General features: G+C 41.6%; 3 protein-coding genes across 3 annotated transcripts; 1 reads left to right on the top strand and 2 right to left on the bottom strand.

The window, feature by feature from the left end:
• Nucleotides 1-26: 26 nt before the first annotated feature.
• Nucleotides 27-2,336, bottom strand: GGS23DRAFT_610167 (uncharacterized protein). Its single transcript, XM_051520317.1, has 3 exons — nucleotides 1,027-2,336; nucleotides 669-951; nucleotides 27-580 (listed from the first exon to the last, which is right to left on the bottom strand). The coding sequence occupies exons 1-3, from the start codon at nucleotides 2,207-2,209 to the stop codon at nucleotides 295-297; spliced, it is 1,752 nt and encodes a 583-aa protein (XP_051371217.1). The 5' UTR covers nucleotides 2,210-2,336; the 3' UTR covers nucleotides 27-294.
• Nucleotides 2,337-2,831: 495 nt separating this feature from the next.
• Nucleotides 2,832-4,504, bottom strand: GGS23DRAFT_570541 (putative aflatoxin biosynthesis ketoreductase nor-1). The gene is made up of 2 exons (XM_051516521.1): nucleotides 3,984-4,504; nucleotides 2,832-3,722 (listed from the first exon to the last, which is right to left on the bottom strand). Exons 1-2 carry the CDS (start codon nucleotides 4,060-4,062, stop codon nucleotides 3,016-3,018), a joined length of 786 nt encoding a protein of 261 aa, XP_051371216.1. The 5' UTR covers nucleotides 4,063-4,504; the 3' UTR covers nucleotides 2,832-3,015.
• Nucleotides 4,505-25,176: 20,672 nt separating this feature from the next.
• On the top strand, nucleotides 25,177-27,401 carry GGS23DRAFT_570531 (uncharacterized protein). Its single transcript, XM_051516520.1, has 3 exons — nucleotides 25,177-26,103; nucleotides 26,184-26,559; nucleotides 26,618-27,401. Exons 1-3 carry the CDS (start codon nucleotides 25,533-25,535, stop codon nucleotides 27,126-27,128), a joined length of 1,458 nt encoding a protein of 485 aa, XP_051371215.1. The 5' UTR covers nucleotides 25,177-25,532; the 3' UTR covers nucleotides 27,129-27,401.
• The last annotated feature ends 415 nt before the right edge of the window (nucleotides 27,402-27,816 follow it).

The following is a 27,816-nucleotide window of genomic DNA, read 5'->3' as shown; positions in this document are numbered from 1 at the left end:
GATAATATATGTCACGTAGAGAGCCACCTATACATGGCTCTCTATTCATTCTCCGTTTACTCGCTTACTTAATCTAGCTCCTAACTCGCTTATATAATATAGCTCGCAGCTCCCTATTGTTTATATATAGGTAGCTCGTATCTCCTTTATTTATTTCCTTCCTTCTTAGCTAGTCAGTTAATTCAACTTCTTCTTCCCACATTTCGTTGCTCCCAGCAGAGCAACCTCGGTTCCTACGTAGCTCTTCCGATCTACGAAATAACACCAAATATATCCCGTCTGTAAGGAGTAAGGTCATGATGTCCGGCAAAGCCGCCCGTCCGTCCGAACAGCCCACCTCTCGCTACCGACCGCCGTCAAGCCGTAGAATAAACCGTCGGGGTCGTACTCGTCCTTGACCGACAGCAACTTGGCATAGTTGGCACCGTAAAAGTCGGCTTGCCAGTCGGGCTGCCGGAAATCTCCTTCGTTAAGGTACGCCCCGCCGCCGGGCGTCAGCGCCTCGAGTCGTGGTAACAGGGTATTGGTGATCTCGTCCTGCAGCGCGATGTTGGCTTGGAAATCGTAGGCGTCGTAGGCGCTGCGAAGAGCAACGAGCGTCAGTATGGATTTGAAGGATTGTCAGGAAACGACACCGGGACCATCTAGGCACGCATGGGAGCACCTACAGGCCGATGACCAGATCCAGGACGGCAGTCCGCCAAACCGGGTTGACGGAATTACGGACACCGCCGCTCGGAAAGCTCGACACGTCCATGGAGTTGCCAGACACCACCCCGCCTCGGGAGGTAATAAAGTTGATCGCATCCAAAAGCGACTCTGCCGAAGAATTGGTCTGGAGCAGCGACTTGGGAACCAACCGCCCACCAATGTTGTACTCGGTAATGTTATTAACCGGAAACATTCTTGTGTAGGTTTCTAGGAAAGTATTATACTGTTGGATCTGGTAGTCTACGCGGTAATAGGTTAGTATAAGTACAATGTCTTGTGCTAATACGACACGACCCGTTCACTCAGATTGCTTACTGTATGCGATGCCGTTATTATCCAGAAAGGACAACGTAGGCTCGAGGAGAGCCTGGAGCTGGTCTTTATCAAGGTTAGGACCGACAATAGGTTCCAGTACAAACGCACCAGAGAAGATCAACCAGGAACTCCAAGTCCCCGCCTCCCCCATCCTGGGCAGCGTCAAGAGAAAAGTCTTCACAGCACGGTTGAACAGGTCCGTAGAGACGTTCGCACTTGTGGAGAAACGCAAGGTCGCGGCAGACACCTTCGTGAGCTGGTGCGCCCTCACCACGACGGAGACAACCGCAGCATAGGTGCCTCCGCCGCCGCCCGATAGCGCCCAGTATAGACGGCTGTTCTTCGCCGGGCTGGCCACGACGTGCTGGCCCCCGGCCGTGACGACCTCCCACTCGAGGACCTGATCGGCGCCGAGGCCGAAGACGGAGTTGAGGGGGCCGTGGCCGCCGCCCTGGGTGAACCCGCCGACCACGCCTACGGTAGCACAAGCGCCACCGACGATGGCCACGCCAGCTCTGTCGGCAACCTGGTACGCTTCCAGGACTCCGATGCCGGCGCCGAGCCTGAGAGCTTTGCCGGTGTAGGCGGGGGACTCGTAGCTGTCTATGAGCTGGGTGTCCTTCAGGAAATGGGTCCAGAGGGCGAGCGCGCCGGGCCCCGTCGACTTGCCGAAGTAGTCGTGGCCGGTGTTGCGGAGGACGAGGCGGATGTTCCTAGCTGCGGCGAAGGTGAGCGTGGCGCGGTAGTCGGCGACGCCGGCGGCCCTCACCGCGTAGCGAACGTAGGCGCCGAGGCGGCACGGGGCCGCGGGCGCCGTGAACGGGTCGCAGCTGGCGTTGGCGAAGAAGGGCGCCATCGGCGACGAGGACGAGGCCAGGTGCGTCTGCGGGAGCCACCACGCGTCGCGCACGGCGCGGCAGGCCGCCGCATCGTAGTCGCCCAGGCTCGACTGGTGGCAGGGCGCCGCGAGGGGTGTCGTGGCCACGAGGCGGCCGCCCACCGTCGCGTTGAACGCCGCCCATTCCGCCGGCGTCGGCCAGCACGCGTCGCCGGGGAAGCAGCGGCAATGGTCTCGGTGCGGCGGCGGCCGCTCGACGGACGTGCCGGGCGCCGCCAGCACGGACGCGAAGCTGCTCGCCACGAGCGCGGCGGGTACCAGCGAGCGGAGCGATCGAGCGCCCATGTTGCGGACTAGGGGCAGGTAAGGCTGCTGCAGAACGGGTGCGAATGCAAGAGAGAGAAAGGATGGCCTCCGTGTTCAGAGGCGCGACGGTGATGATAGCAGCTCGGAGCAGCCGCGCGACGAGATATTTATCCCAGTTGCTGGAAGGTTGTTATTAAGTCCGGCCCACAGTGTGACATTGCCGCACATGTGACAACCTGCACAGCTCCTGTCAGCTGGCACAGGCTGAGCGTGCGCCATATTACATGTCAATAATGGAGCCGCGGCGAGGAGTGCTGAATCGGGCTGTCGGGTCCTCGGCGAAGGGCCAGCATTTCACAGCCAGTAAGGTCTTGATACGTTGCTAGGAACGGCCGGCGTAGTACGCTGGAAACTATTATTAGCCTCCAGCTACTGGGGTCAGTGAGCGCATGGAAAGGCGAGGACAAGGTAGCGGACGTTGACTTGTGTAAAGGCTTGGATGACTCCTTGTAGTGTGGGTAATAACTCGGTCTCTTCTAGTGCCGCTGCCTTACGTCTGGGCTTCAGACCCCCCTTACTGCGTGTATTAAGCTCCTTCGCCCAGCTGGGGCTTAGGTTGCATCGTGTTACCTACTAGAACGAAGAGTCGGGAATGTTTATATGGGTACCTAGGTAAAGAATCATTATGAAGAAAGACGGGGTAGATCGATCGGTGTGGTTGACCTAATATTAACAATACATAAAGTCCAGCGGGAAAGGATTGATAATAAAATTCACAATATTAGTTGGGCAGACTATCCTCATTTATGATCGCTAAGTATTATCGAGTTTCTCCATGTCTCATCTCAATAGGTTAGCGGCGTGCCATCGAAGTTATAAAAATTGCCCGACGTCTCCGCGCGCGTAGCCTCGTCAATCTTTCCCAGCAGACCTGGGATGATGTCGTCTATGGAATGAGGTGCCTTCTCCATGCCCCAAAGCTGGGCGTGGGCGTTCCCGGTGGCCGTTTGCACGAAACCCGGGTTCATTACCCAGGCAGTTAGCCACGGGTTCTCGAAATGTGCACGCCGGACGAGGTAGTTGAGCGCAGCCTTGCTGGCACCGTAAACACCAACCTTGACGGGGATGGTGGGCTCCATTTCGACTATCTGGCTGGCGTTGGAGCTGATAGCTAGCAACTTGGGCGAGCTGGCCGATGCTTTGAGGAGCGGGTGTATGGCCTTAAAGAGGCTCACGAAAGAGAATGTGTTAACGTCGAAGACGTCGCGCAAGGCCTTGACGTCCATGTCTTTGACGTCGGCGAAGGCACTGGCTGGGTTGATGCCAGCTACGGCTATAACCACATCGAGGGAAGTGATACCAGCGGCCCTGATCTGCTCAATTGCCGCAGCGGGGTCCGTCTCGGACGTGGCCTCGATCTTGACCAGCAGCAGCTTACTACCTTCGGCCGGCTTAACGTTCTTGAGCGTGGTGCTTTCCGGGTTGCGGACGGCCCCGATGATGGTGTGGTTTGGACGCGAGAGGTAGGCCTCAACGAGTGCGCGCCCGATACCTGCCAGACAGAGGCCCGTCTATCAGCATGAAGACCAGAACCCTGGTAGCCGGTAGGGAAAATGCGAGCAATCTTGCCAGAAAGGCTTTCGCTTACCCTGGTTGGCACCGGTGATGAGGATAGAGGACATGATGTCGGAGACGAACCCTGCACAGACAAAGACGGAGAAGGAGTAGCTGAAGCAGCGTGCTACACAAGGAACTTGTTTGTGGTAAAAGGCTTGTTGGATGGGGAAGAACGAAGTGCCAACCAGCAACCTACTTATTACCGCGAACCGAGTAGTAAGCAACTCGTATGCTTGAAATCTCAAAGCTAGGTACGACGGCGTTTGTTTGCCCATCTCTCTCCATCCGGCGTCTTGCTCCGCGGGCAGACGAGCCCAGCCAGGTTCAGGAGACTCATAGGGCGGGCCAACCGGCAAAGGTGCCTTTGTTTTCTCCACGGTCGAATGGTCAGTAGTGAGTCCTTCTCCTGCAATGTGGGCAGGGATACTAGGCGGCGATAAGGCAAGGGGGGTTCGTAGTAGACTGTTTGTATCACCCGAAGCTGATGCTGCCGGCGCCCTGTGTCTGCCAGACCTTTGTCGCCGTGCCTCATTGAAGCAGGCTTAGCAGGACGTTGGTTGTACAGAGTAGGAATGTGAGGTGTCATGTGAAGAGTCTGTGGCCTGGCTGGGCATGCTGTTCCACGGCAATTTAATTTCGCTCGCAGCATTCTCTTCTGCGATTATCGACTGCTTTCTATGTTAGCAATAAGTTAGGGTACCGCTCTACGAGCTACCTCTTCGCGAGCTACCCTTATATATATATATTTATATAAACGATTTTTACTTATTGAACAGGAGCAGCGTGGGCACGCTGTGATGGAGGCAGGAACAACTACCCAACTGCCAACAACTGGCCCAGTGCCGATCAGACCTAGATCACAGCTGTAAACAGCTGTAATCGGTTGATCGGCTAGCTGAAAACGGCAGCTGGGAAAGACTAGAAAACGAAGATGGGATAGCGAGAAAAGGCAGTTTAAGAAAGGAGTGAATACTATAGATGGTGATGCCTAAAGTGATGGCTACACGAGTAAGTCTAATCTATGAAAATGTGGGTGCGAGACCTATACAAATACTCATCTAAAAGGCTACGTAGCCTAGTTTCACCACACTAAGTTAGGTTACCGCTTCACGAGCCACCCCTTCGCGAGCCGGGTATTTTGTATGGGTTTATATACAAACGATTTATCCCCGTAAAAAACCGGGAAAAAATCGGAAACATCTGACATTTACTTACGTAATCAATTGGCTTGATTAAGTTAACATGTAAGTTTTTCGAATTTTTTGCTTACTAATATAAGAAGTTATATACGATTTTAGGTTTTTTGAAACTGCACTAATAGTTTGCCATATAATTTATTAGTAAATCTGTTAATTGTGCTCTATATCGGCCTCTTAACCTAATTTTTTCGCGGTAATAGAGTGGGTCTATTACCTAATCCTTTATACTATAAATAGAATGATAGTTAAGATTACGTAAACTTCTTTCTTTTTATTTTTCTAATTTTTATTAAATTAAATAAATCTTAAAAACGTTAATTTTTAGTGTTCTTTTTTAGAACTTCTTTGTATGGAAAAATAGGACAGTCGGAAAGGTGGAATTCTTACTGTGAAAATAGGTACAATTTTAGAAAGTTTTAACCTGTTTAAAAACGTAGTTTTTTTAAAATAATAAATTAAATAATGAACAGGAGCAGCGTGGGTACGCTATAATAGAGGTACGAAACAAGGACTGCCTAACTGCTAATAACTAGCCTAGTACCGATTAACCAAGATTATAGCTATAAATAGCTGTGATCGGTTAATCGGCTAGCTAAAACGGTAGCTGAGAAAGGGGATTAGAAAAGGGCAAGGGTAACGAGGATAGCTAGAAAGGCATAGCAAAAGGAGTAAATAGCTATAGGTCGTGATATCTATTAGTCTAAGTCTAACTAATGAAAATATAAGTACGCGACTCATATAAATATACATCGAAAAGGCTACGTGGCCTAGATCTACCGTACTACTATAGCCTTCCTAGTTTAATTAATCCGTAAGGAGTAATTAAACTCCTAATAATAATAGGTACGGTAGCTCTCGTTTCCTATTGATCCTAAATAACCTAATCCCGATTAACCCTGATTAATTAAAAGCTAGCCAGTTTAATCAAAGGCTAATAGGATAAGTTAGGAAATAGGGCCAACTAGGAACGATTGCAACAGCAATAAGTGGGTGGTGGGGTAGGTAACTGCAACCGTACCTAATCCTAAACCTAATTCCTAATCAATCCCGAACCTATTTAATCGCTGCTAACTAGGCGCTAAGCCAGTTTAATTAACGATTAATAGGAAATAGGAAAGATCTAATAATGAGAACTAGGCTAGCGGAGCTATAACCTATAAACTAACTTAATTAATTTATTCCTAATTAACCTTAATTAATTAGGAGCGAGCTAGGTCTATTAGGGCTATTAAGAAATAATAGGGATTAATTAGAAAATAGGAACTATAACGGGTAGGTAAAATAAGCGTAGCTCCCGTAAGAAACGAAAGAAATAATCCTATACGATGTAACGTAATCTCTGTCCTTTTCTTCTATGGTTATTACTAATCCTTTTTAATTAATTTCTAATCCTATAAATTAACTAATATATCCTATTTAATGCCCGTTTTTATGACTCGTTTCTAGCTATTCTCGTATAACCGTTATTCGTCCGGTAGCATCTACCGGGCTTCCCTTGACCCTCGATCCCTCCCTTATACGTGGTTCTAAGGGCTTTCTAGGCTCTTCCTACTAACTATATATCGGTAAGGGCGATAAGAGGGGTCTCTAGGTAATCCTAACTATTTCTATGTTACGTAGCTGGCGAGAGCTAAGCTTAGGTTAATAGGTTATTCGTAAAGAAAGTAATGGAATAAGGGTAAGAAGGTATATATTAACTAACTAGAAAAGAAGGAAAGCTATTAAAGAATATAAAGCGATCTATAGGTATTGAATAGGAGCAGCGTGGGCACGCTGACGGAGGCACGAAATAAGGGCTACCTAACTGCTAATAACTGGCCTAGTGCCGATTAACTAAGATTATAGCTGTAAATAGCTATAATCGGTTGATCGGCTAGCTGAAAACGGTAGCTGGGAAAGGGGGGACTGGAAAAGCAAAGACGAGGATGGATGGCTAGAAAGGCATGGTAAGAAACGAGTAAATGGCTATAGGTCCTAATATCTATAGGTCTAAGTCTAGCTAATGAAAATATAAGTGCGCGACCTATATAAATATATATCGAAAAGGCTACGTGGCCTAGATCTACCGTACTACTACAGCCTCCCTAGTTTAATTAATCCGCAAGGAGTAATTAAACTCCTAACAATAGGTGCGGTAGCTCTCGTTCCTGTTAATCCTGAATAACCTAATCAACCTAATCCCGATTAACCCTAATCAACTAAAAGTTAGCCAGTTTAATTAAAGGCTAACAGGATAAGTCAGGAAAATAGGTAATCCTAAAATAACGGGAGATAATTACAACTACAACAAGTAGGTGGTGGGGTGGGTGACTAACTGCAGCCGTGCCTGACTGAACCTGATTCCTAATCAATCCCGAACCTATTTAATCGCTACCAACTAGGAGCTGAGCTAGTTTAATTAACGATTAATAGGAAATAAGAAAGATCTAATAATAAGAACTAGGCTAGCGGAGCTATAACTTATAAACTAACCTAATTAACCTATTCCTAATTAACCCTGATTAACTAGGAGCGAGCCAGGTCCATTAAGGCCATTAAGAAATAATAAGGATCCGTTAGGAAAACAGAAACTATAACGGGTAGGTAAAATAAGCGTAGCTCCCGTAAGAAACGAAAGAAATAATCCCATACGATGCAACGTAATCTCCGTCCTTCTCGTCTATGGTTATTACCGATCCTTTTTAATTAATCCTAATCCTGTAAATTAATTGATATATCTTATTCATACCCGACTGTTTCCGTTTGATTCGTATCTAACTATTATTCGTCCGGTAGCATCTACCGGGCTTCCCTTGACCCTCGATTCCTCCCCTGTACGTGGTTCTAGGGGCTCTCTAGGCTCTTCCTACTAACTATATATCGGTAAGGGCGACAAGAGGGGTCTCTGGGTAATACTGTAACTATTCTCGACTGTAACTTGTGACTGTTTTTTTTTTCTGGGCTATCTTGTTTAATATCTATTCAATTCGTTCGTATCGGTATCGTTTATAGGTCTTCGTGCGTTAATCGGTAGGTCCCGATTAGGTTCGTAGGTATAAGGTCTGTCGGTATTTTATTATAAGGGCATCGTGGCACCTATCGGTTAAAGAGAAACCTCCCTAGGTGCCGTAACTGGCTGGCTGGGATAAAACAAGGGTAATCGAGCTATCGGCAAGCCTCTTGCGATTAAAATAGACTGATTAATAACGAACGGATGCCTTTAAGCTCGTGCGAGGTTATTATTATAAAAGGGGTAGTGGCGGTAACTTGGTTAGATTAACTAAGGGCGAGAAAACTACTATCTAGGTACTAGTAAAAAACGACGGAAGTAAAACCAGGTAAAAACGGATATAGCTCCTTTAAAAGAAATAACTAAGAAATAAGGATAAGATAGATCCACTAATCGGCGAACGAGCTTTTAGGTAAGCTAATTAAAAGCTAATAGGAGGGCGTGGTTATTGATGGTCGCCATGGTTGTCTGCCCTTCCTATTGATCCAGCCACCTGAAAATTTAGGCTACGGCCTAAAAAGGCTTAATCCGAAAGCCACGAAAACGGCTATGGAGCCACGAAAACAGCTCCTAATCAACTGAAAAACAGGGAATCTCCTGATCGACGAATCCTGAACCTAATGACTATAAAAACGGTCGTAAAAGGTTACTCCTAAGATGAGGTAAGAACGAGCTACTAGGTGGTCGCTACTGAACAGGAGCAGCGTAGGCACGCTAACGGAGGCACGAAACAAGGGCTACCTAACTGCTAATAACTAGCCCAGTACCGATCAACCAAGATTATAGCTATAAATAGCTATAATCGGTTAATCGGCCAGCTAAAAACGGCAGCTAGGAAAGGGGGGACTAGAAAAGGCAAAAGAGGAGGATGGCTAGAAAGGTATGGCAAGAAACGAGTGAATGGCTGTAGGTCGTGATATCTATATGTCTAAGTCTGGCTAATGAAAATATGAGTGCGCGACCTATATAAATATACATCGAAAAGGCTACGTAGCCTAGATCCACCGCACTACTATAGTATATATAGTAATACTTAACTAGCTTAGGTAAGCTAGATAGTTCCTACTAGGGGTATATACTTACGTAATATATCCCCTAGTTAAGCTTACGATAGTAAGGTTAACTATAGTCCTTTACTTACGATAATAACCTAAGAAGTTATTCCTTAGTTTCGTTATATCTCGTTAAGGTTAATCGATTACTAGGTGCCTTATCTCGGGCTTTCTTATATTCCCTTATTCGTATATGCTCCGGTTTATTATTAATAGTATTTTCTCCTAGGTTATATACTTTTCGTATTTCTTACTTAATACTTTATAATTTATTATAAATGAAAATAATTATTCGTATAATTATTCGTATAATTATTCGCTTTCGATTAAGCAGTAGTTAGCTATATAAGTAATATAGTAATAGTAATAGTAGCTTTAGTATTAATACTAGGATTTAATCTCCTTTATTATTATCGCGCGCGCTTACGCGTATTATTTATATTAACCGATTCTACCGTTTTTCTTACGAAGGCGATTAAGTATAAATATATCTAGGATTTCTCGCTCTCGAATTAAACGTATCTCTTTCTTTCCTTTTCTTCCCTAGGTTATTTATTATAGGTATTGTAGTGGTGCGGTGGATCTAGGCTACGTAGCCTTTTCGATGTGTATTTATATGGGTCGCGTACTTATATTTTTATTAGTTAGACTTAGACCTATAGATATTACGACCTATAGCTATTCATTCGTTTCTTGCCATGCCTTTTTAGCTATCCTCGTTTTTACCTTTCTAGTCCCCCTTTCCTAGCTGCCGTTTTTAGCTGGCCGATTAACCGATTATAGCTGTTTATAGCTGTGATCTTAGGTTAATCGGCACTAGGCCAGTTATTGGTAGTTAGGTAGCCGTTTCGTGCCTCCGTTAGCGTGCCTACGCTGCTCTTATTCAGTGGCGACCACCTAGTAGCCCGAGCCGTAACCTCATTAGCCTTAGGAGCGACCTTTTGATCGACCGTTTTGCAGTTAATAGGTTTAGGATACGACGATTAGGAGATTTCCTGTCTTTTAGTTAATTAGGGGCTGTTTTCGTAGCTCCAGAGCCGTTTTCGTAGCTTTTAGTCTGAATTTTTAGGTCATAACTTCGCAGCCTTTTCAGGTAACTGGATTAATAGGGAGGGTAGATAATCATAGCGACTATTAATAACCACGTCCTCCCATTAGCTTTTAATTAGCTTACCTAAAAGCTCGTCCGCCGATTAATAGATCTATCTTATCTTCGTTTCTTAATTATTTCTTTTAAAGGAGCTATGCCCGTTTTTACCTGGTTTTACCTCCGTCGTTTTTTATTAGTACCTAGATGGTAGTTTTTCGCCCTTAGTTAATCTAACTAAGTTACCGCTACTACCTTCTTTTTATAATACGCGCTTAAAGGCATCCGTTCGTTATTAATCAGTCTATTTTAATTACAAGAGGCTTACCGATAGCTCCGATTACCCTTGTTTTATCCTAGCCAGTTAGTTACGGCACCTGGGGAGGTTTCTCCTTTCCAACCGATAAGGTGCCACGATGCCTTCAATTACTACACGAAGATACCGACAGACCTTATACCCACGCCATAAGCCTGATCGGGGACGTACCGATTAGGATTAAGAGACCTATATAAACGATACCGCGATATACGAATTAAATAGGATATTAAATAAGAAAGCCTAGAAATAGCTATAGGAAAGAAACGAGTTATAGGTTAATGCCCGGAGACCCCTCTTATCGCCCTTACCGATATGTGGTTAGTAGGAAGAGCCTAGAGAGCCCCTAGAACTACGTATAAGGAAGGGATCGAGGGTTAAGGGAAGCCCGGTAAATGTTACCGGACGAATAATAGTTAGATACGAGTTAGAAACGGAAATAGTCGGGCATAAATAGGATATATTAGTTAGTTTATAGGATTAGGATTAGTTAAAAGGATCGGTAAAAGATAGCTATAGACGAGAAGGACGGAGATTACGTTATATCGTATGGGGATTATTTCTTTCGTTTCTTACGGGAGCTACGCTTATTTTACCTACCCGTTATAGTTCTTGTTTTCCGATTAATCCCTATTATTTCTTAATGGCCCTAATGGAACTAGCTCGCTCTTAGTTAATTAGGGTTAATTAGGAACAGGTTAATCAGGTTAGTTATAGTTATAGCTCCGCTAGCCTAGTTATTCTTGTTATTAGATCTTTCCTATTATTTCCTATTAATCGTTAATTAAACTAGCTTAGCTCCCAGTTAGTAGCGATTAAACAGGTTCGGGATTAATTAGGTTTAGGTTTAGGATCAGGCACGGCTATAGTCAGTCACCTACCCCACCACCTACTTGTTGCTATTGCAATCGTTCCTAGTTATTAGGATCACCCTGTTTCTTCCTAACTTATCCTGTTAGCCTTTAATTAAACTGGCTAGCTTTTAGTTAATTAGGATTAATCGGGATTAGGTTAATCAGGTTAATCAGGTTTAATAGGAACGAGAGCTACCGCACCTATTGCTATTAGGAATTTAATTACTCCTTACGGATCAATTAAACTAAGGAGGCTGTAGTAGTACGGTAGATCTAGGCTACGTAGCCTTTTCGATGCATATTTATATAGGTCGCGTACTTATATTTTCATTAGCTAGACTTAGACCTATAGATATTACGACCTATAGCTATTTATTCGTTTCTTGCCATGCCTTTCTAGCTATCCTCGTCTTTGCCTTTCTAGTCTCCTTTCCTAGCTGCCGTTTTTAGCTAGCCGATTAACCGATTACAGCTATTTATAGCTATGATCTTGGTTAACCGGCACTAGGCCAGTTGTTGGCAGTTGGATAGCCCTTGTTTCGTGCCTCCGTCAGCGTACCCACGCTGCTCCTATTCAGTATATATTCGTAACTATAATTAAGTAATTCCATTAATTACGCGATCGTAAGCTAACTTAATTAATAAAGCTTCGTTAATTTATTATCGTAAGGTAAGTCCGCTTCCTTTATAATTTACGTAAAGCGTAATTCGCGTATTATACGAGTCGTAATATACTTTCATTAAGCGACCGTAGGATAATAGCTTAATTTATTACGGTAAGGGTTATTATTTACGATTAATATATTATTCTTAGTATTAAAGTATTCTAAGATAATAAAGCGACCGTTAGTTATTTTATATTAATAAGTAGGAGGTTATTCGAGATAATCCGTTTATTACTTATTCGTTATTTACCGGTAGTAATATAGTACCGTAATTAACGATTTCTTAATATATCCGATACTTAAGAGCTTCGTAAGATAATATTAGCGCTTTAAGGTATCATAGCTTCGCTAGAGTAGAGGATATTCGGCCTTTTCGTCGTAAGCTCTTAGCTTATCTTCCGTATTCGTACGAGGGGTAGCGTTAGAGCTTCGGCCGGTAGCCTTACTCGCCGCGGAAGAGTATCCTTTACTCCCGGGTCCGGGGCCTTAGTTATCGCTTAGCTTCTTAAGAATCTCTTTATCGACGAAAGCGACGTTAATATAATCGTATCTAGCGTTTTAGCGTAACGTACCTAAGCCTTAGTTACTCGCGCCCCTTAAGGTACCGTATCCCGAGTTATTAAGGTCTTTACCGACGAATCCTTTAAGGAGGAATCTTCCGAGGAAGACTTCCCTTTTTTATACGAAGGAATAATCGAAAAGGACGACCGCCCGGCTATATTAATTATTCGTAAGGTTCTTTCGCGTAAAACCCGAGCTTAGATTCGCGTATATTAAGTTACGTCCTTTAGTAATATCGCCGTTACTTACGTAACTTAAGCGACCGTTATTATTATTATTCCGATCCGTAGTAATATCGTAAAACGAAAACGAGGATAGGAACGAGGCCGTAGCGCTCCTTCGGTTCCCGGAACTACTACCGCTTCCGTTATTTCCTTTAGCCCGGCCGTTCCGGCGGTTCCGTTTAATATCCTTATCGCGCCGGCCGCTTTCGCTTTTATTACCGTCGCCTTAAGAACTACCTCGGTTACCCGTAATCGAAAGTACGGAGTTTGTCGTATAGTTTCTTATCTAAGCTACGTACGTAATACGGCTTAGAATAAATTTACTAAAAAGTACTTCGATTTTTTCTAAAGTACCGGCTATTATTACCGTTATTTATCCGGTTACGCTTACGTATCTTTATAGGTACTTTTATTTCCGTACGTCGAGATTTAGAGCTAATATTATATAGGGCCGACGTTTTAATCCTACCGGCTACCTATCTTATCGTCGCTTATATCGAGGGTTTTACCGATATATAAAGTTTATTCCGCGTTATTTAATACTTATTAACGTTACTTATAGGCTCTTAAATTCGTTACGATAATAAAGGAGTTCTAATCCTTTATTAGGACGGAAAGTAAATACTTACGGTTCTTAAAACCGTAAAGTTACGACGAAGCGTAGCTAATTTCGGTTAATTTATCTAGCTAGGCGTAAGCCCTTCTGCTACCGGCTTATCGATTACCGTAGCCGTACCCGCCTTTAGTTTTATACTTACTAAGGAAGAGCAGAGCGTACGCGATACTAGAGACCCGGATAGGCTCACTCGAAAGTGCACTCTATCGAAGACTATAGTACGTACGATGGTCCAAGATAGATAAAACTAGTATCGCTATACTAATCGAAAGGCAAGGAATCTAATGTAGTTATCGTATCTTAGCTATGCCCCTTAGTCGTAGAGATATAGTAGTCGCCGGCCCGAAGGTATAAGAGGTAAGGAGAGAAAAGGGGTAAAACGTAAAAGTCACTTATTCGGCTATAGCGGTACGACAAAGTAACTTAAGCGCCTATAACTAAAATAAATGCACTAATCGGAGAACGACGAATCTAATGACAAAAACGAATCTTTAATTAAGGTAAAAATAGTAAAGATAGTAATCTAGCTAGGTAATGAACTAGATAATAAGCATGGCATGTCCCGCACTTACGGGAGCTATGGTTATTCTATATAGGCATAAGGCCTATCGTAGCGTATTACGTAATGCATCAAGAGGGCATGTCTTACCGCACCACTACATTACTAGCCTTTTTATTACTTTAATTAGCGTAAGTAGTATCTCCGCCGGTTTATCGACCGTAATATCTAACGTAGCTTCGCTTATTATCGCTTTCGAGTAAGAATTAAATATAAAGATAAAGGACGTTAGAAAAGGGAAAGGGAAAGAGGAGACTTCCGAAAACGAAAAGTAATCTTTTAAGGAAGTAATATTTAAAATCGCTCGCGCTTACGCGTTTATTTCTTTCGAATAATATCTATACGAAGTACTATACCGATAAACCGACTACTTATACGAGGAAATTATCGAGTATTAAAACGAATCCGTTAGTACTTATATTTCTTATTAGTCCGGCTTTACTTATTACTCCCGTAGTTAAGTTCTTTATTTTAAAGTAGTCTTCTTATGTTAGGATCTAGGAGTAATATAAGTTCGGTATTTAACGGTAAGGAAAGTTATTTTTATATAGCGGTAATACTTTATATTTATATATTAATTAATTAAGAAAAGAATTTACGTATCGTTAGTACTTACGGCGACTCTTTAAATATTATCGTAATTATTTCTCCGCGAGTATTTTATAGGTTAAGTAATACTTTAAAGTATTCGAATGATTAACGTAGTAAAGCTTTCGTAAGTCCGTTTACTAGTATTTAGTTAGTAAGAAGGTAGATTACTTCGAAGGTACCTTTTTAGTACTTCTAGCGTAGCTATTGTAGTGGTGCGGTGGATCTAGGCCACGTAGCCTTTTCGATATGTATTTATATGGGTCGCGTACTTATATTTTCATTAGCTAGACTTAGACCTATAGATATTATAGCCTATAGCCATTTACTCGTTTCTTACCATACCTTTCTAGCTATCCTCGTCTTTGCCTTTCTAGTCCCCTTTCCTAGCTGCCGTTTCAGCTGGCCGATTAACCGATTACAGCTGTTTATAGCTGTGATCTTGGTTGATCGGCACTGGGCCAGTTGTTAGCAGTTGGGTAGCCGTTTCGTGCCTCCGTCAGCGTGCCCACGCTGCTCCTGTTCAGTGGCGACCACCCAGTAGCTCGAACCTTACCTCATCTTAGGAGCGACCTTTTGCGACCGTTTTTACAGTCATCAGGTTCAGGATTCGTCGATTAGGAGATTCCCTGTTTTTTAGTTAATCAGGAGCTGTTTTCGTAGCTCCAGAGCCGTTTTCGTGGCTTTTGGCCTTAGCTTTTCAGGTTAGGTTAGGATCAATAGGGAGGGCAGACAACCATGGCGACCATCAACAACCTACGCCCTCCCATCAGCTTTTGATCAGCTTACTTAAAAGCTCGTTCGCCGATTAGTGGATCTATCTTATCCTCGTTTCTTAATTGTCTCTTTTAAAGGAGCTGTGCCCGTTTTACCCGGTTTTGCCGTCGTTTTTCAACAGTACCTAGATGGCAGTTTTTCCCTTAGTTAATCTAACTAAGTCACCGCTACCACCCCCTTTTTACAACATACGCTTGAAGGCATCCGTTCTTTACCGATTGATCTATTTCAACCGCAAGAGGCTTACTATCTTAATTACCCTTATTTATCCCTGCCAGTTAGTTACGGTACCTAGGGAGGTTTCTCCTCCTTAACCGATAGGTGCTACGATGCCTTTAATTACCATAAGAAGATACCGACATACCTTATACCTACGAACCTAATCGGGGAACCTACCGATTAACGCGATAAACCTATAAACGATACCGCGATATACGAATTAAATAGAATATTAAACAAGAAAGCCTAGAAATAGCCATAGGAAAGAAACGAGTTATAGGTTAATGCCCGGAGACCCCTCTTGTCGCCTTTACCGATATATGGTTAGTAGGAAGAGCCTAGAGAGCCCCTAGAACCACGTATAGGGGAGGGATCGAGGGTTAAGAGAAGCCCGGTAGATACTACCGGACGAATAATAGTTAGATACGAGTTAGAAACGGAAATAGTCGGGCATAAATAGGATATATTAATTAGTTTATAGGATTAGGATTAGTTAAAAGGATCGGCAATAGCTATGGACGAGAAGGACGGAGATTACGTCGCATCGTATGGGATTATTTCTTTGTTTCTTTCGGGAGCTACGCTTGTTTTACCTACCCCGTTATAGTTCCTATTTCCTAACTATTAATCCCTATTATTTCTTAATGGCCCTAATAGAGCTGGCTCGCTCTTAGTTAATTAAGGTTAATTAGGAATAAGTTAATTAGGTTAGTTATAGTTATAGCTCCGCTAGCCTAGTTCTTATTATTAGATCTTTCCTATTTCCTATTAATCGTTAATTAAACTGGCTTAGCTCTTAGTTAGTAGCGATTGAACAGGTTCGTGATTAATCAGGTTTAGGTTTAGGATCAGGCACGGTTATAGTCACCTACCCTACCACCCACTTATTACTATTATAATCGTTCCCAGTTGACTTATTTCCTAACTTATCCTATTAGCCTTTGATTAAACTAGCTAGCTTTTAGTTAATTAGGATTAATCGGGATCAGGTTGATTAGGTTTAATAGGAACGAGAGCCACCGTACCTATTACTATTAGGAGTTTAATTGCTCCTTGCGGATTAATTGAACTAGGGAGGCTATAGTAGTGCGGTAGATCTAGGCCACGTAGCCTTTTCGATGTATATTTATATAGGTCGCGTACTTATATTTTCATTAGCCAGACTTAGACCTATAGATATTACAGCCTATAGCCATTCACTCGTTTCTTGCCATGCCTTTCTAGCTATCCTCGTCTTTGCCTTTCTAGTCCCCTTTCCTAGCTGCCGTTTCAGCTGGCCGATCAACCGATTACAGCTGTTTATAGCTGTGATCTTGGTTAATCGGCACTAGGCCAGTTATTGGCAGTTAGGTAGCCGTTTCGTGCCTCCGTCAGCGTGCCCACGCTGCTCCTGTTCACTATATATTTTATATATCTATATAACGTAGCTTAATATTAATCCTTTCTTTCTTCCTTATTATTAGTTTTATCGTTTATTAATTATCGCTATATATCCTTTAAGGTTTTCCTAGCTTTAAGGTAATATCCCTAAAGAAACGTTTAAGAGCTATCGTTTCCTTAGCTATATACTTTAATACGAATAGTTTAGCTTTAATCGTCGATATCGATATTATATCCCAGCGAACGGCTTTCCATATAATCGGACCTTTAAATAAGGATATTACGTATCCCTAAGACGACTTTTTTAACTTAGAATCGTTTATAAACGAAGCGTTACTACTAATTAAAAGTACTTAAGCGCTATTACTCTTACCCCTATACCTTATACTAAGGAAGCGAGTAGTATATAGGTATTTAATCGTTTAATTAATCGCTTTAAAGTACTAAGGTCCTAGATTAATTAGGAAATAGGATAGTTAGGACGTTACGAAAGCGACGTTTAGGTATATTATAATTACGTTATAAAATAATAACCTTACTTTCTTTTGATATTCCTTAACTTATTATTTTAAAGTAACGCTTATATACTTTATTAGCTCGGTAATTAGTAATAGTATTATCGGAAACTAATTATTATCCGTTAATTTAAAGCGTTTAGTAATTTTTTCGATATAAGCGTCGTATATTAAGGTTATAGTTCGTACTTTGCGATTACGTATTACCTTAATCCTTAAATATTACTTTACCGGTCTAAGTTCTTTCGTTTCATAGGTATCCTTTAACCCTTAAGCTATCTTTTATATTATCGCTTTTAAGCTTTTATAGTTTATAATTAATATATCGTTTACGTATATTAATACGAAGACTTCTCGTTCTTCTATATAAAATAAGTACGGCTTCTTTAGAGAGCTTTAAAGTCCTAGGCGGTTAAGGGTACTTTCGATTTCCTTAAACTAAAGTAGGGGTAAATCTCTAAATCCGTATACTATTCTTATAGCGAGGGCGCATTTTCCTTCTTCCTTAAACCCGTTTAATAACTCTATAGGTATAAGGTCGCTCTCCGGTCTTACTACGTTAAGGAACGCGTTTTTAATGTTATATTAATTAACTTCGAAGTCGAATTAAACTACGATAGTTATTATTATACGGAACGATTTTATTACTAACGTAATTACGTAAGTACTTTCGAGTAACTCTTTAGGCTATAAATTTCCTCGCGTTATTAAGCGCGACTTATAGGTAGTAAGGAAATTATCTTCGTCGAATTTATAATCGAAGACTTATATTAATAAAATTAGCTTTATTCTTATCCGTTCGTAATTAATAATACGCTATATTTTAATACGTAAGAAGGCCTTAATCTTAGATTTAGCGTTTTCTTTAAATCGCTTTCTTAATAAATACTTATCTAGGTCCTTTTATATCTTTAGTAGTTTAAGTAAATCGTCGCGATAAATTCTTATCTTATTAAGCGATACGCTTAATCGCTCGGCCTTCGTTTAATTAACGGTTATTACGAAAATTAAGTATAGCGTAATATACTTATCGTAGCTCTTTACTTACTATCCTTTTAGTTAATTAAGCTAAAAGGTTATTACGAAGTCGAGCTAGCGATTTCCTAGGAGGTTATTCTTAGCCGTTAGGTTACCCGATGTTACGTAGACTCTAGTACTTAAGCTACTTATTATTTCATTCCTTTCCGGGCTTTCTCCTCTTTTCCTTTTATTATAACGAATAATAGAAGGATAGACCTTTCTCTTACGTTACTTACGCTAAATGGTTTACGGGAATAAGCTATATTACTCCTTTTCTTCGGAAGAAGTACGCGTTTCTTTAGTTAATTACTCTAAAGGTTATTCCCGAGTATCTATTCTATCGGCGAAGTATACTCGCCGCTCCGGACTTTCGGTACTTTTACTAGTAACCGTACCTAACTTTAGTTACTTTATATTTCTTATCGCAGTATTCTTACTTTCCGTAGCTTCTACGAGTACGATTAAAGTAAGTCTTAGACTCGGGAGCCCGTAGGATATATCCGCTTCTTCGTTTAATTTCTCTTAGGTTCCCGCTTCGAATTATTTTTATATCTTTTATTCGATTAATTCGAATGATTTTATTACCTCTTACGGTTATTCGTCTTTAGACCTAGCCGTTTCGTATTTTAAATTATCGGAATCTATCTTTAGTTCTTCTTTTTTTAAAGGCTACCCTATCCCCGAGCTAAGACCGGCGGACTAAGTCGTATTTAGATCCTAGTTACCCGAGGTAGGCTCGCTATCCCCGAAGGGAGTTAGCTCGCTACTTAATTCTCGATTAAATAATACGAGCGAATCCTATAGGTTTAATGCTTCGATAATTAATTAAGTAACGTTATTACTTATACGTATTGTAGTGGTGCGGTGGATCTAGGCTACGTAGCCTTTTCGATGTATATTTATATGGGTCGCGTACTTATATTTTCATTAGCTAGACTTAGACCTGTAGATATCAGGACCTACAGCCATTTACTCGTTTCTTACCATGCCTTTCTAGCCATCCCCTTTTGCCCTTTTCAGTCCCCCTTTCCCAGCTGCCGTTTTCAGCTGGCCGATCAACCGATTACAGCTGTTTACAGCTGTGATCTTGGGTTGATCGGCACTGGGCCAGTTGTTGGCAGTTGGGTAGCCCTTTTCGTGCCTCCGTCAGCGTGCCCACGCTGCTCCTGTTCAGTATCGAAAGATCTATTCGATTAATTTCTTCCCGTTCGAGTTATTAAGCTTTTAGCTTATTTATCTAACTATAAAACGTTTCTTCGTTAAAAACCATATTCTTAATTAGGATTACTCTACTTAGCCTAGGAACCTAAATTCGGTATAGGTTATTAATATAATATCCTATTAAATACCCGATATAAGCTCGTAGGTTTACCTTAAATCCTCTCCTATTAAGATCCTAAGTACGCTTTTTTATTAAAGGATACGCGCGATATCCGTATATATAAATACCGTTCTAATCCGGTCGTAAGTCGCTCGTTAGCTCCTTTATTACCTTTAAAGTATATTATTTAAAGTACTATTTAAATTAGGTATTTAAAAGCTCGTAAGGTATACGAAGATTATAAGCTTAGCTAAGGCTAATATTAATTAAATATATTACGGCTTTAACGGTTTCCGGCTATAGTTTCTCTAGTAACCTTACTTTAATCCTTATCTTAATCGACTTAACGATAATAATTTATTTAGCTCTCTTACTCCTACCGGTTAATTCCTTAGTATTAACCGGCGGAAGTTCGAAATTAATGCCTTCTTTTACTACCTAAATCTTATATCCGGATATACCTTTAATACTTATCATTAAACGCTCGTTATCGTAACGTATCTTATAAATTAAGAGTCGGAATTACTTCCGAACCTATCTTTTAAAAAGTCGAAAAGTTCTTATTATTAATAAACCTTACTTATTCTTTAGGGTCTTAACCTATAACATTCCGTTAAATTTATCCTTAATTACGATAAGTTACTTAAACCCGTCGTAATCTTCCGGGTAATTAAATAAATCTTAATATACCTTTTAAAAAAAACGTAGCGAGCGATATATTAATAAACGACGCGAGATTACTTTCTTATTTATCGCTTAACTATAATACTCGTACTTAATTATAGGTATATCGTTAATCTTAACGTTCCGGGCGTTTTTAACGAAGGCTTTAAGCGCCTTAGGACTAAGATACCTTACTCGTTAGTACTAGAGTACCTCGGAGTCTTTTCTCGGTTTAGTAGTATCTCTCGATCTTCTTTACCGGACGTTTTTCTCCGGGAAATAAGGTACTATTACGATCGACGCTACGCTACGTAAAATACTCGATAATATTATAAATAGTATTACGGGTAGGACTTACGAATAAGAAGAGAACTATTTAAATTCGAAAAAGACTAGGTTAAAGCGTCGCTTTAGCTTCCTTATTATAATACTTTTCTCGAGGGTTTTATTCCTTAAAGTATAATCTAAACCGTAAAACTAAATACCTATACTACGAAGTTTCGCTTTAGAGATAATATTAACGTAGAAATCTTTAATAAATACGACGTCCTTAAACTTTAGATTAAAGGTAGGCTTATTAAATTAATTCAGGATATATTTCTCGATAATCTTACGACCCGTATTAGTAATAAGAAAGCTTATAATACTAGCTTCGACCGTTTATCCGTCTCTAGCGGAAATGAACGATCCCTTTACTAGAAAATTACGATTATTAATAAGGTAAACTATTCTATAGTTATCGAAGATAGTACTTTCCGATAGTAGGTATCGGATTAGGTTTATAGTAAAGTAAATCCTAGTTTAAGTAAATAGGTATATAATACGTAGGTCGATTATTATTACGTTAATATTAGTTAGTTAGGTAATAGCGTTATTTCCTCCCCCGTTCCCGGAGCGATTATTAGGTATATTATTTACGGGAACGTCCTATTCCTAGCGGTTAATTTAGTTTCGGAACTTAACGTACTTAGGTAAGTCGTATTTAGCCTTAATTTTTCGTATAATATTAACCGGGATCGGCTTTAGGTTACGTATAATTTAATTAGTAACGGACTTTTATAGGATTTTATAAGAGCGAGCTACCTATAAATATAATTTACCTCTAAACTTATAAAGGTATTCGTAACTCGTTAGTTTTCCTTAGCCGCTATTATTAGCTAATTTCGCTCCTAAAGTTAATCCTTAATAGGCTATTACGAAAATTCTATAACTTAATTTACCTTTTTACTTATTCTCGGTAGCGAAAGCGCTAAATATAATGCCTAGTTACTTAAGGATCTTTAGTTACTCGCCGAGTTTATTAGCTTTAATAAAAGCGATTAATATCCGTATAGCTTAATCGATTACGATCTTAGCTTTAACTACTTCGAGGAAATCCTTTGCTCCTATAACGCCTTTAATTTCGTTAATATAATAAGCGTAAGCGCGAAGGAAGGCGTATTACTATATAGCGTAAAATTACTCGGGATTATAGGTACCTACTTTTATTCTTTAAAGTACCTTACGATATTCTCGTTTAACGAACGTCTTAATAACGGCTTCGGTAGGAGTAATTTACTTACGGAGGATCTTTACGAGGTTTTAAATAATCGGGTCGAGATCTAGGAACTATATTTCCATATTAGCTACCTTAAGAAAGCCTATAAAAATAAAAGCGAGAATCTAGCCATAGAGGACCTTATATTACTTATTAATAATTATAACCTAAGCCTCGATCGTTATTTATTAGGAAACGAACTTATTATACGCTATCGTTTATTACTTTTAAGTTCGTACCTTAGGCCTTAGTAGTTAATCTCCTCGGTCTTCGGTTAAGATCGACGCCTACTCGTAAACGGCTTTCTTATAGTTTTCTTTAAGGAATTCGTTCTCTTAAGTAATATATTCCTTAAAAGTACCTACTACGACTCGAGTAGCGTTAAACTTAGCTCTATTTAGATTAACGTTCTTTTAAATACCGAACTAAGTAGCTATCGACTTAAGAGTTAGGAACTACCGTAGCTACTTATCGTAAGCTCGTAAGTAAACGTTAATAGGAATCTTATCTAAGGAGAATTCGGAAGTATTAATCGTTATAGCGAAATAAGTAATCGATTATTTAATACTTAATACGAAAGTAAAGTACCGGTATAGAAATATAAAGGGAATATAATCGTAAGATCTAAGAAATGGATAAATATATTACTTACTTACGCTAGAATAACCTAAGTAATAATAGCTCCTTAGAAGTACCCCGGGCTTATAATTATTACGTAGCTAGCGAGAGTTAAGCTTAGGTTAATAAGTTATTCGTAAAAAAAGTAATGGAATAAGGGTAAAAAGGTATATATTAACTAACTAGAAAAAAAGGAAAGCTATTAGAGAGTATAAAGCGATCTATAGGTACATATAGTAGTACTTAACTAACTTAGGTAAGCCAGGTGGTTCCCACTAGGGGTGCATGCCTACGTGACATTCTAACTATAACCTATGACTATTAAGGAGGAGCAGAGCGTACGCGATACTAGAAACCCGGATAGGTTTATTCGAAAGTATACTCTATCGAAGACTATAGTACGTACGATAGTCCAAGATAAATAAAACTAATATCGCTATATTAATCGAGAGGTAAGGAATCTAATATAGTTATCGTATCTTAGTTATGCCCCTTAGTCGTAGAGATATAATAATCGCTAACCCGAAGGTATAAGAAATAAGGGGAGAAAAGGGATAAAACGTAAAAGTTACTTATTCGGCTATAACGGTACGACGAAGTAACTTAAGCGTTTATAACTAAAATAGATATACTAATCGGAGAACGACGAATCTAATGGTAAAAACGAATCTTTAATTAAGATAAAAATAGTAAAGATAATAATCTGGCTAGGTAATAAACTAAATAATAAGCATAGCATATCCCGCACTTACGGGAGCTATAGTTACTCTATATAGGCATAAGGCCCATCGTAGCGTGTTACGTAATGCATCAAGAGGGTATGTCTTACCGCACCACTATACTATTTTTTTTTCTAGGCTTTCTTATTTAATATCCTATTTAATTCGTATCGTATCGGTATCGTTTGTAGGTCTATCGCGCTAATCGGTAGGTTCCCCGATTAGGTTCGTAGGTATAAGGTCTGTCGGTATCTTCGTATAGTAGTTAAGGGCATCGTAGTACCTTATCGGTTAGGAAGGCAAGAAAAGACCTCCCCAGGTACCGTAACTAGCTAGAAGGAATAAAACAAAGGCAATCGGAACTATCGGCAAGCCTCTTGCAATCGAAATAAACTAATCGGTAAAGAACGGATGCCTTTAAGCGCGTACGAGGTTATAAAAAGGGGTAGTAGCGGTAACGGAGTCAGATCAACTAAGAAAACGGCCATCTAGGCACTTGAAAAACGACGGAGGCAAAACCAGACGAAAACGGGTACAGCTCCTTTAAAAGAGATAACTAAGAAACGAGGATAGGATAGATCTATTAATCGGCGAACGAGCTTTTAGGTAAGCTAATCAAAAGCTAATGGGAGGGCGTAGGTTATTAAGATAGTCGCCATTCTTATCTGCCCTCCCTGTTAATCTAGCTACCTAAAAATTCAGACTAAAAGCTACGAAAACGGCTCTGGAGCCACGAAAACAGCTCCTAATTAACTAAAAAACAGGGAATCTCCTAATCGTCGTATCCTAAACCTATTAACTACAAAAACGGGCGTAAAAGGTCGCTCCTAAGATGAGGTAAGGTCGAGCTACTAGGTAGTCGCTATTGAATAGGAGTAGCGTGGGTACGCTATAATGGAGGCACGAAATAAGGACTACCTAACTGCCAACAACTAGCCCAGTACCGATCAACCAAGATTATAGCTATAAATAGCTATAATCGGTTAATCGGCTAGCTAAAACGGTAGTTAAGAAAGGGGACTAGAAAAGGGCAAGGGTAACGAGGATAGCTAGAAACGCATAGCAAAAGGAGTAAATAGCTATAGGTCGTGATATCTACTGGTCTAAGTCTAACTGATGAAAATATAAGTACGCGACCCATATAAATATACATCGAAAAGGCTACGTGGCCTAGATCTACCGCACCACTATAATAAAAACGAAATCAAAGAATAAAAATAAGATTACTTAATACTAGCCATTCTTCTATTTATAGAATAAAGTATTAGGTAATGGGCCCACTTTATTACCATGAAAAAATAGGTAAACATGTCGATATGAGCACAGTTAACAGGGTTACTAATAAATTATATGGCAAACTGTTAGTGCAATTTCAAAAAGCCTAAAATCGTATATAACTTCTTATATTAGTATATAAAAAATTCGAAAAACTTACATGTTGACTTAATTAAGCCAATTGATTACGTAAGTAAATGTCAGATTTTTCCGATTTTTTCCCTTTTTTTTACGGGGATAAATCGTTTATATGTAAACCTATACAAAATACCCGGCTCGCGAAGGGGTGGCTCGCGAAGGGGTAGTCTAGCTTACTACAATATAAATAAGATTAAATAATCATAATCATTTATCAAACTATAATATTAAAGATGACATAATAACCGTACTTTATTATAATAAAACGAAATTTTAAAGAGTAATGATTTTGTATTTTAATATACTTATTAATAAGTTATCTAAAAGTTTATTAATATAAGGAAAAGTCTGAAATTATATAAAACTTTTTTTATTATTAATTAATTAACTCGAAAACTCTTTTTATAATTTTTACAAGCAAAAATCGTTTATATAAATATATATATATATAAGGGTAGCTCGCGAAGGGGTGGCTCGTGGAGTAGTACGTTAGCTTAGTATAGACAGCTGGAACTCCTATTCCTGTGGATTTTGGGACAGCTAACCTTGCGATTACACAACATGTAACCCCCCCCCATCCTTGTCTGCACGACGTCTACCCCGACAATTGCATCTTCCGCCGCTCGATTCCGTACAACCAACGATCTTTGTTCAATTTTGGCTTGTTCTGCCACAATACTTCGTGCTGTGCCGTGTGCGTATTTAGGAACCGGACCTTTCTTTATTGCTATCGCCTACACCATTAGCACACTGAACAGGCCAGCGTCCTTCTCTTCCCTGCTCATCCCGTCCAACGCTCGCCAGGCCACCCTTTGTGTTCAAGATCCATCAGTTAGCACAGCCCACCTGCAAAATGGCGGGCGTTGATAGCCTCCCGAACCCGCAGGCTGAATGGCTAGCCCAGAGTGGCCTCGAGTCCCGGGTCCTCTTCCCTGCTGATGCGGCCTATGCTACCCGAATCGACTCCTACTGGTGCAATAGCGCCAAGTTGCGGCCGTCTTGCATTGTTCAGCCACACTCGGCCTACGAGGTGTCTAGAGCGGTTACCGCCCTGGCAAAGACGAACCAGCCGTTCGCCGTGCGTGCTGGTGGCCACACCAATTGGGCCGGAAGCAACAATATTGCCGACGGCGTCACTATCGATCTAGGTCTCCTCAACTCGACCCAGTATGATGATACTAACCAGACAGCGCACCTGGGACCCGGAGGGAAGTGGAAAGATGTCTACGCCGAGCTCGAGAGACATGGCCGTACAGTCTCGGGAGGCCGAGAGGCAGAGGTCGGCGTAGGGGGTTTCCTGCTAGGTGGCGGAAACACGTTCTATACGTCACGTTACGGGTGGGCCTGCGACAATGTTGTCGCCTACGAGATTGTCCTGGCGGATGGGAGCATCATCACTGCTGAAGCAGGGGGCAGGCATACCGGTAATAACTATATCTTCTTCTCCTCTGTCTCTCCCGTGGCTGTCCTGTGGTTTCGTTTAAATCTAACCCAGGATCAATAGACCTCTTCCGTGCCTTGAAAGGTGGAGGCAACAACTTCGGCATCGTCACGCGTTTTACTATGCGGACCATACCTAGCGGCCCGATCTGGGGCGGGCTGGCTCTTCATCCTTTGGACGCTGTCCCTGCTGGTGTTGATGCCCTGGTCGACTTCACGACCAACAATGCAAGCGATCCATATACCAATATGCAATTCGTTGTTGGCCACCAACCCAGATTTGGGGGGGGCGTTGGCATTACCATAGCAAATAACATGCTTGCTGTCGAGAAACCGCCGCTGCTCCAGAAGAGCTTGGCGTTGCCTGAAATTATGAACAATTACAAGACCACCACGCTTCAGGAAGTTCTTACATATTCCTCGCTCCCACCCAACTACTAGTAGGCATATGCGTTACCACCCAACTCGTTTCTACTCTGGCTAATGATTCTTGCTTAGCAACATCTGGTTCACTCTGACTATCAAGAATGACGCCTCGATTGTTCGCAAAGCCGCCGCGTTGCATAATGAAATGGCGAAGGAGCTTCAGGCAGGCATTCCAGACCAGGACTTCACCTCGCACGTCTCCTTTCAGCCAGTGCCGCGTCTATTCGTGCAGCAGTCGCACGCTGCCAACAGCAGCGGCAATGTTCTCGGCCTTGAGCAAAATACCTACGATGCTATCCTAATCCAGGCGTCCGCCAGTGTGCGTACCGCTGAGCTAGAGGCGTGGGCTCGTCCCAAGGTGTGCGCATTAGTTGATGAGGTGCGTACCTTCGCTAGTAGTATCGAGGGCGGCGCCGTGCCGTGGGTGTACCTCAATTACGCGCACTCTGGTCAGGAAGTTCTACAGAGCTACGGTCCAGAGAACGTAGGCAGGATCCGGGAGGCAGCATTAAAGTACGATCCCGAAGGTGTCTTCCAACGCCTGTGTCCTGGGGGATTCAAAATTTCAGCTGTAAAAGACTAGTTTCTACACTGGCCTTCTTCGTTTCGAGACCTACGTGGAAGCAGGCCTTGAGGCTAGGAGCGTTTCGATAAGGAAGGGTAGAGGGTAGAACCTCCGTAACCGAGCGTTTGCAGATATGAGATGTGCTCGTCTAACTTCTTCACGACTTTTTGACTAGCATGAACGAGCCTTACTCGGGGATACTGTCTTTTCTGGCATATAATACTGGCCTTGTAATATTAATATCACGCTCCCTGTCATCCAACTTGATAATATGCACCTTATTACTTATCACCGCCACAATCTTCACACCGACGTACCAACGCTCCTCGTAGCCATGGTAAACCATGGTATCTATTAGAATCTCGGGGCCGAGGAAATGCCTTCGCATCCGGATATCCGAGTCGCACCACAGCAAGTTTCTGCAACTACATAATATTGCTGGTGCTTACATTGGTAGCACGTTAATATTGCTAGTGCTTACATTGGTAACACATTAATATTGCTGGTGCTTACATTGGTAACACATCGTTAATGTCTCATATTCTGTCGCCGAAAATGAGATCCTTCGCCGTGATGTGACACTGCGTTTCTCACTCTGCCCTCTTGGAGTATTTATGCATTAGGAGGTCTTATCAAGGCTTTCCTACCTGTAGGACGAATCCGTAATGTAACCTAGACCTTTTCTCGTTGGTGTGAGTAAGTAGGA

The sequence above is a fragment of the Durotheca rogersii genome, assembly GCF_024521655.1.
Source record: "Durotheca rogersii strain YMJ 92031201 chromosome Unknown GGS23scaffold_12, whole genome shotgun sequence".
NCBI classification, from domain to species: Eukaryota; Fungi; Ascomycota; class Sordariomycetes; order Xylariales; family Xylariaceae; genus Durotheca; species Durotheca rogersii.
This window is presented reverse-complemented; position numbering and strand designations above follow the sequence as displayed.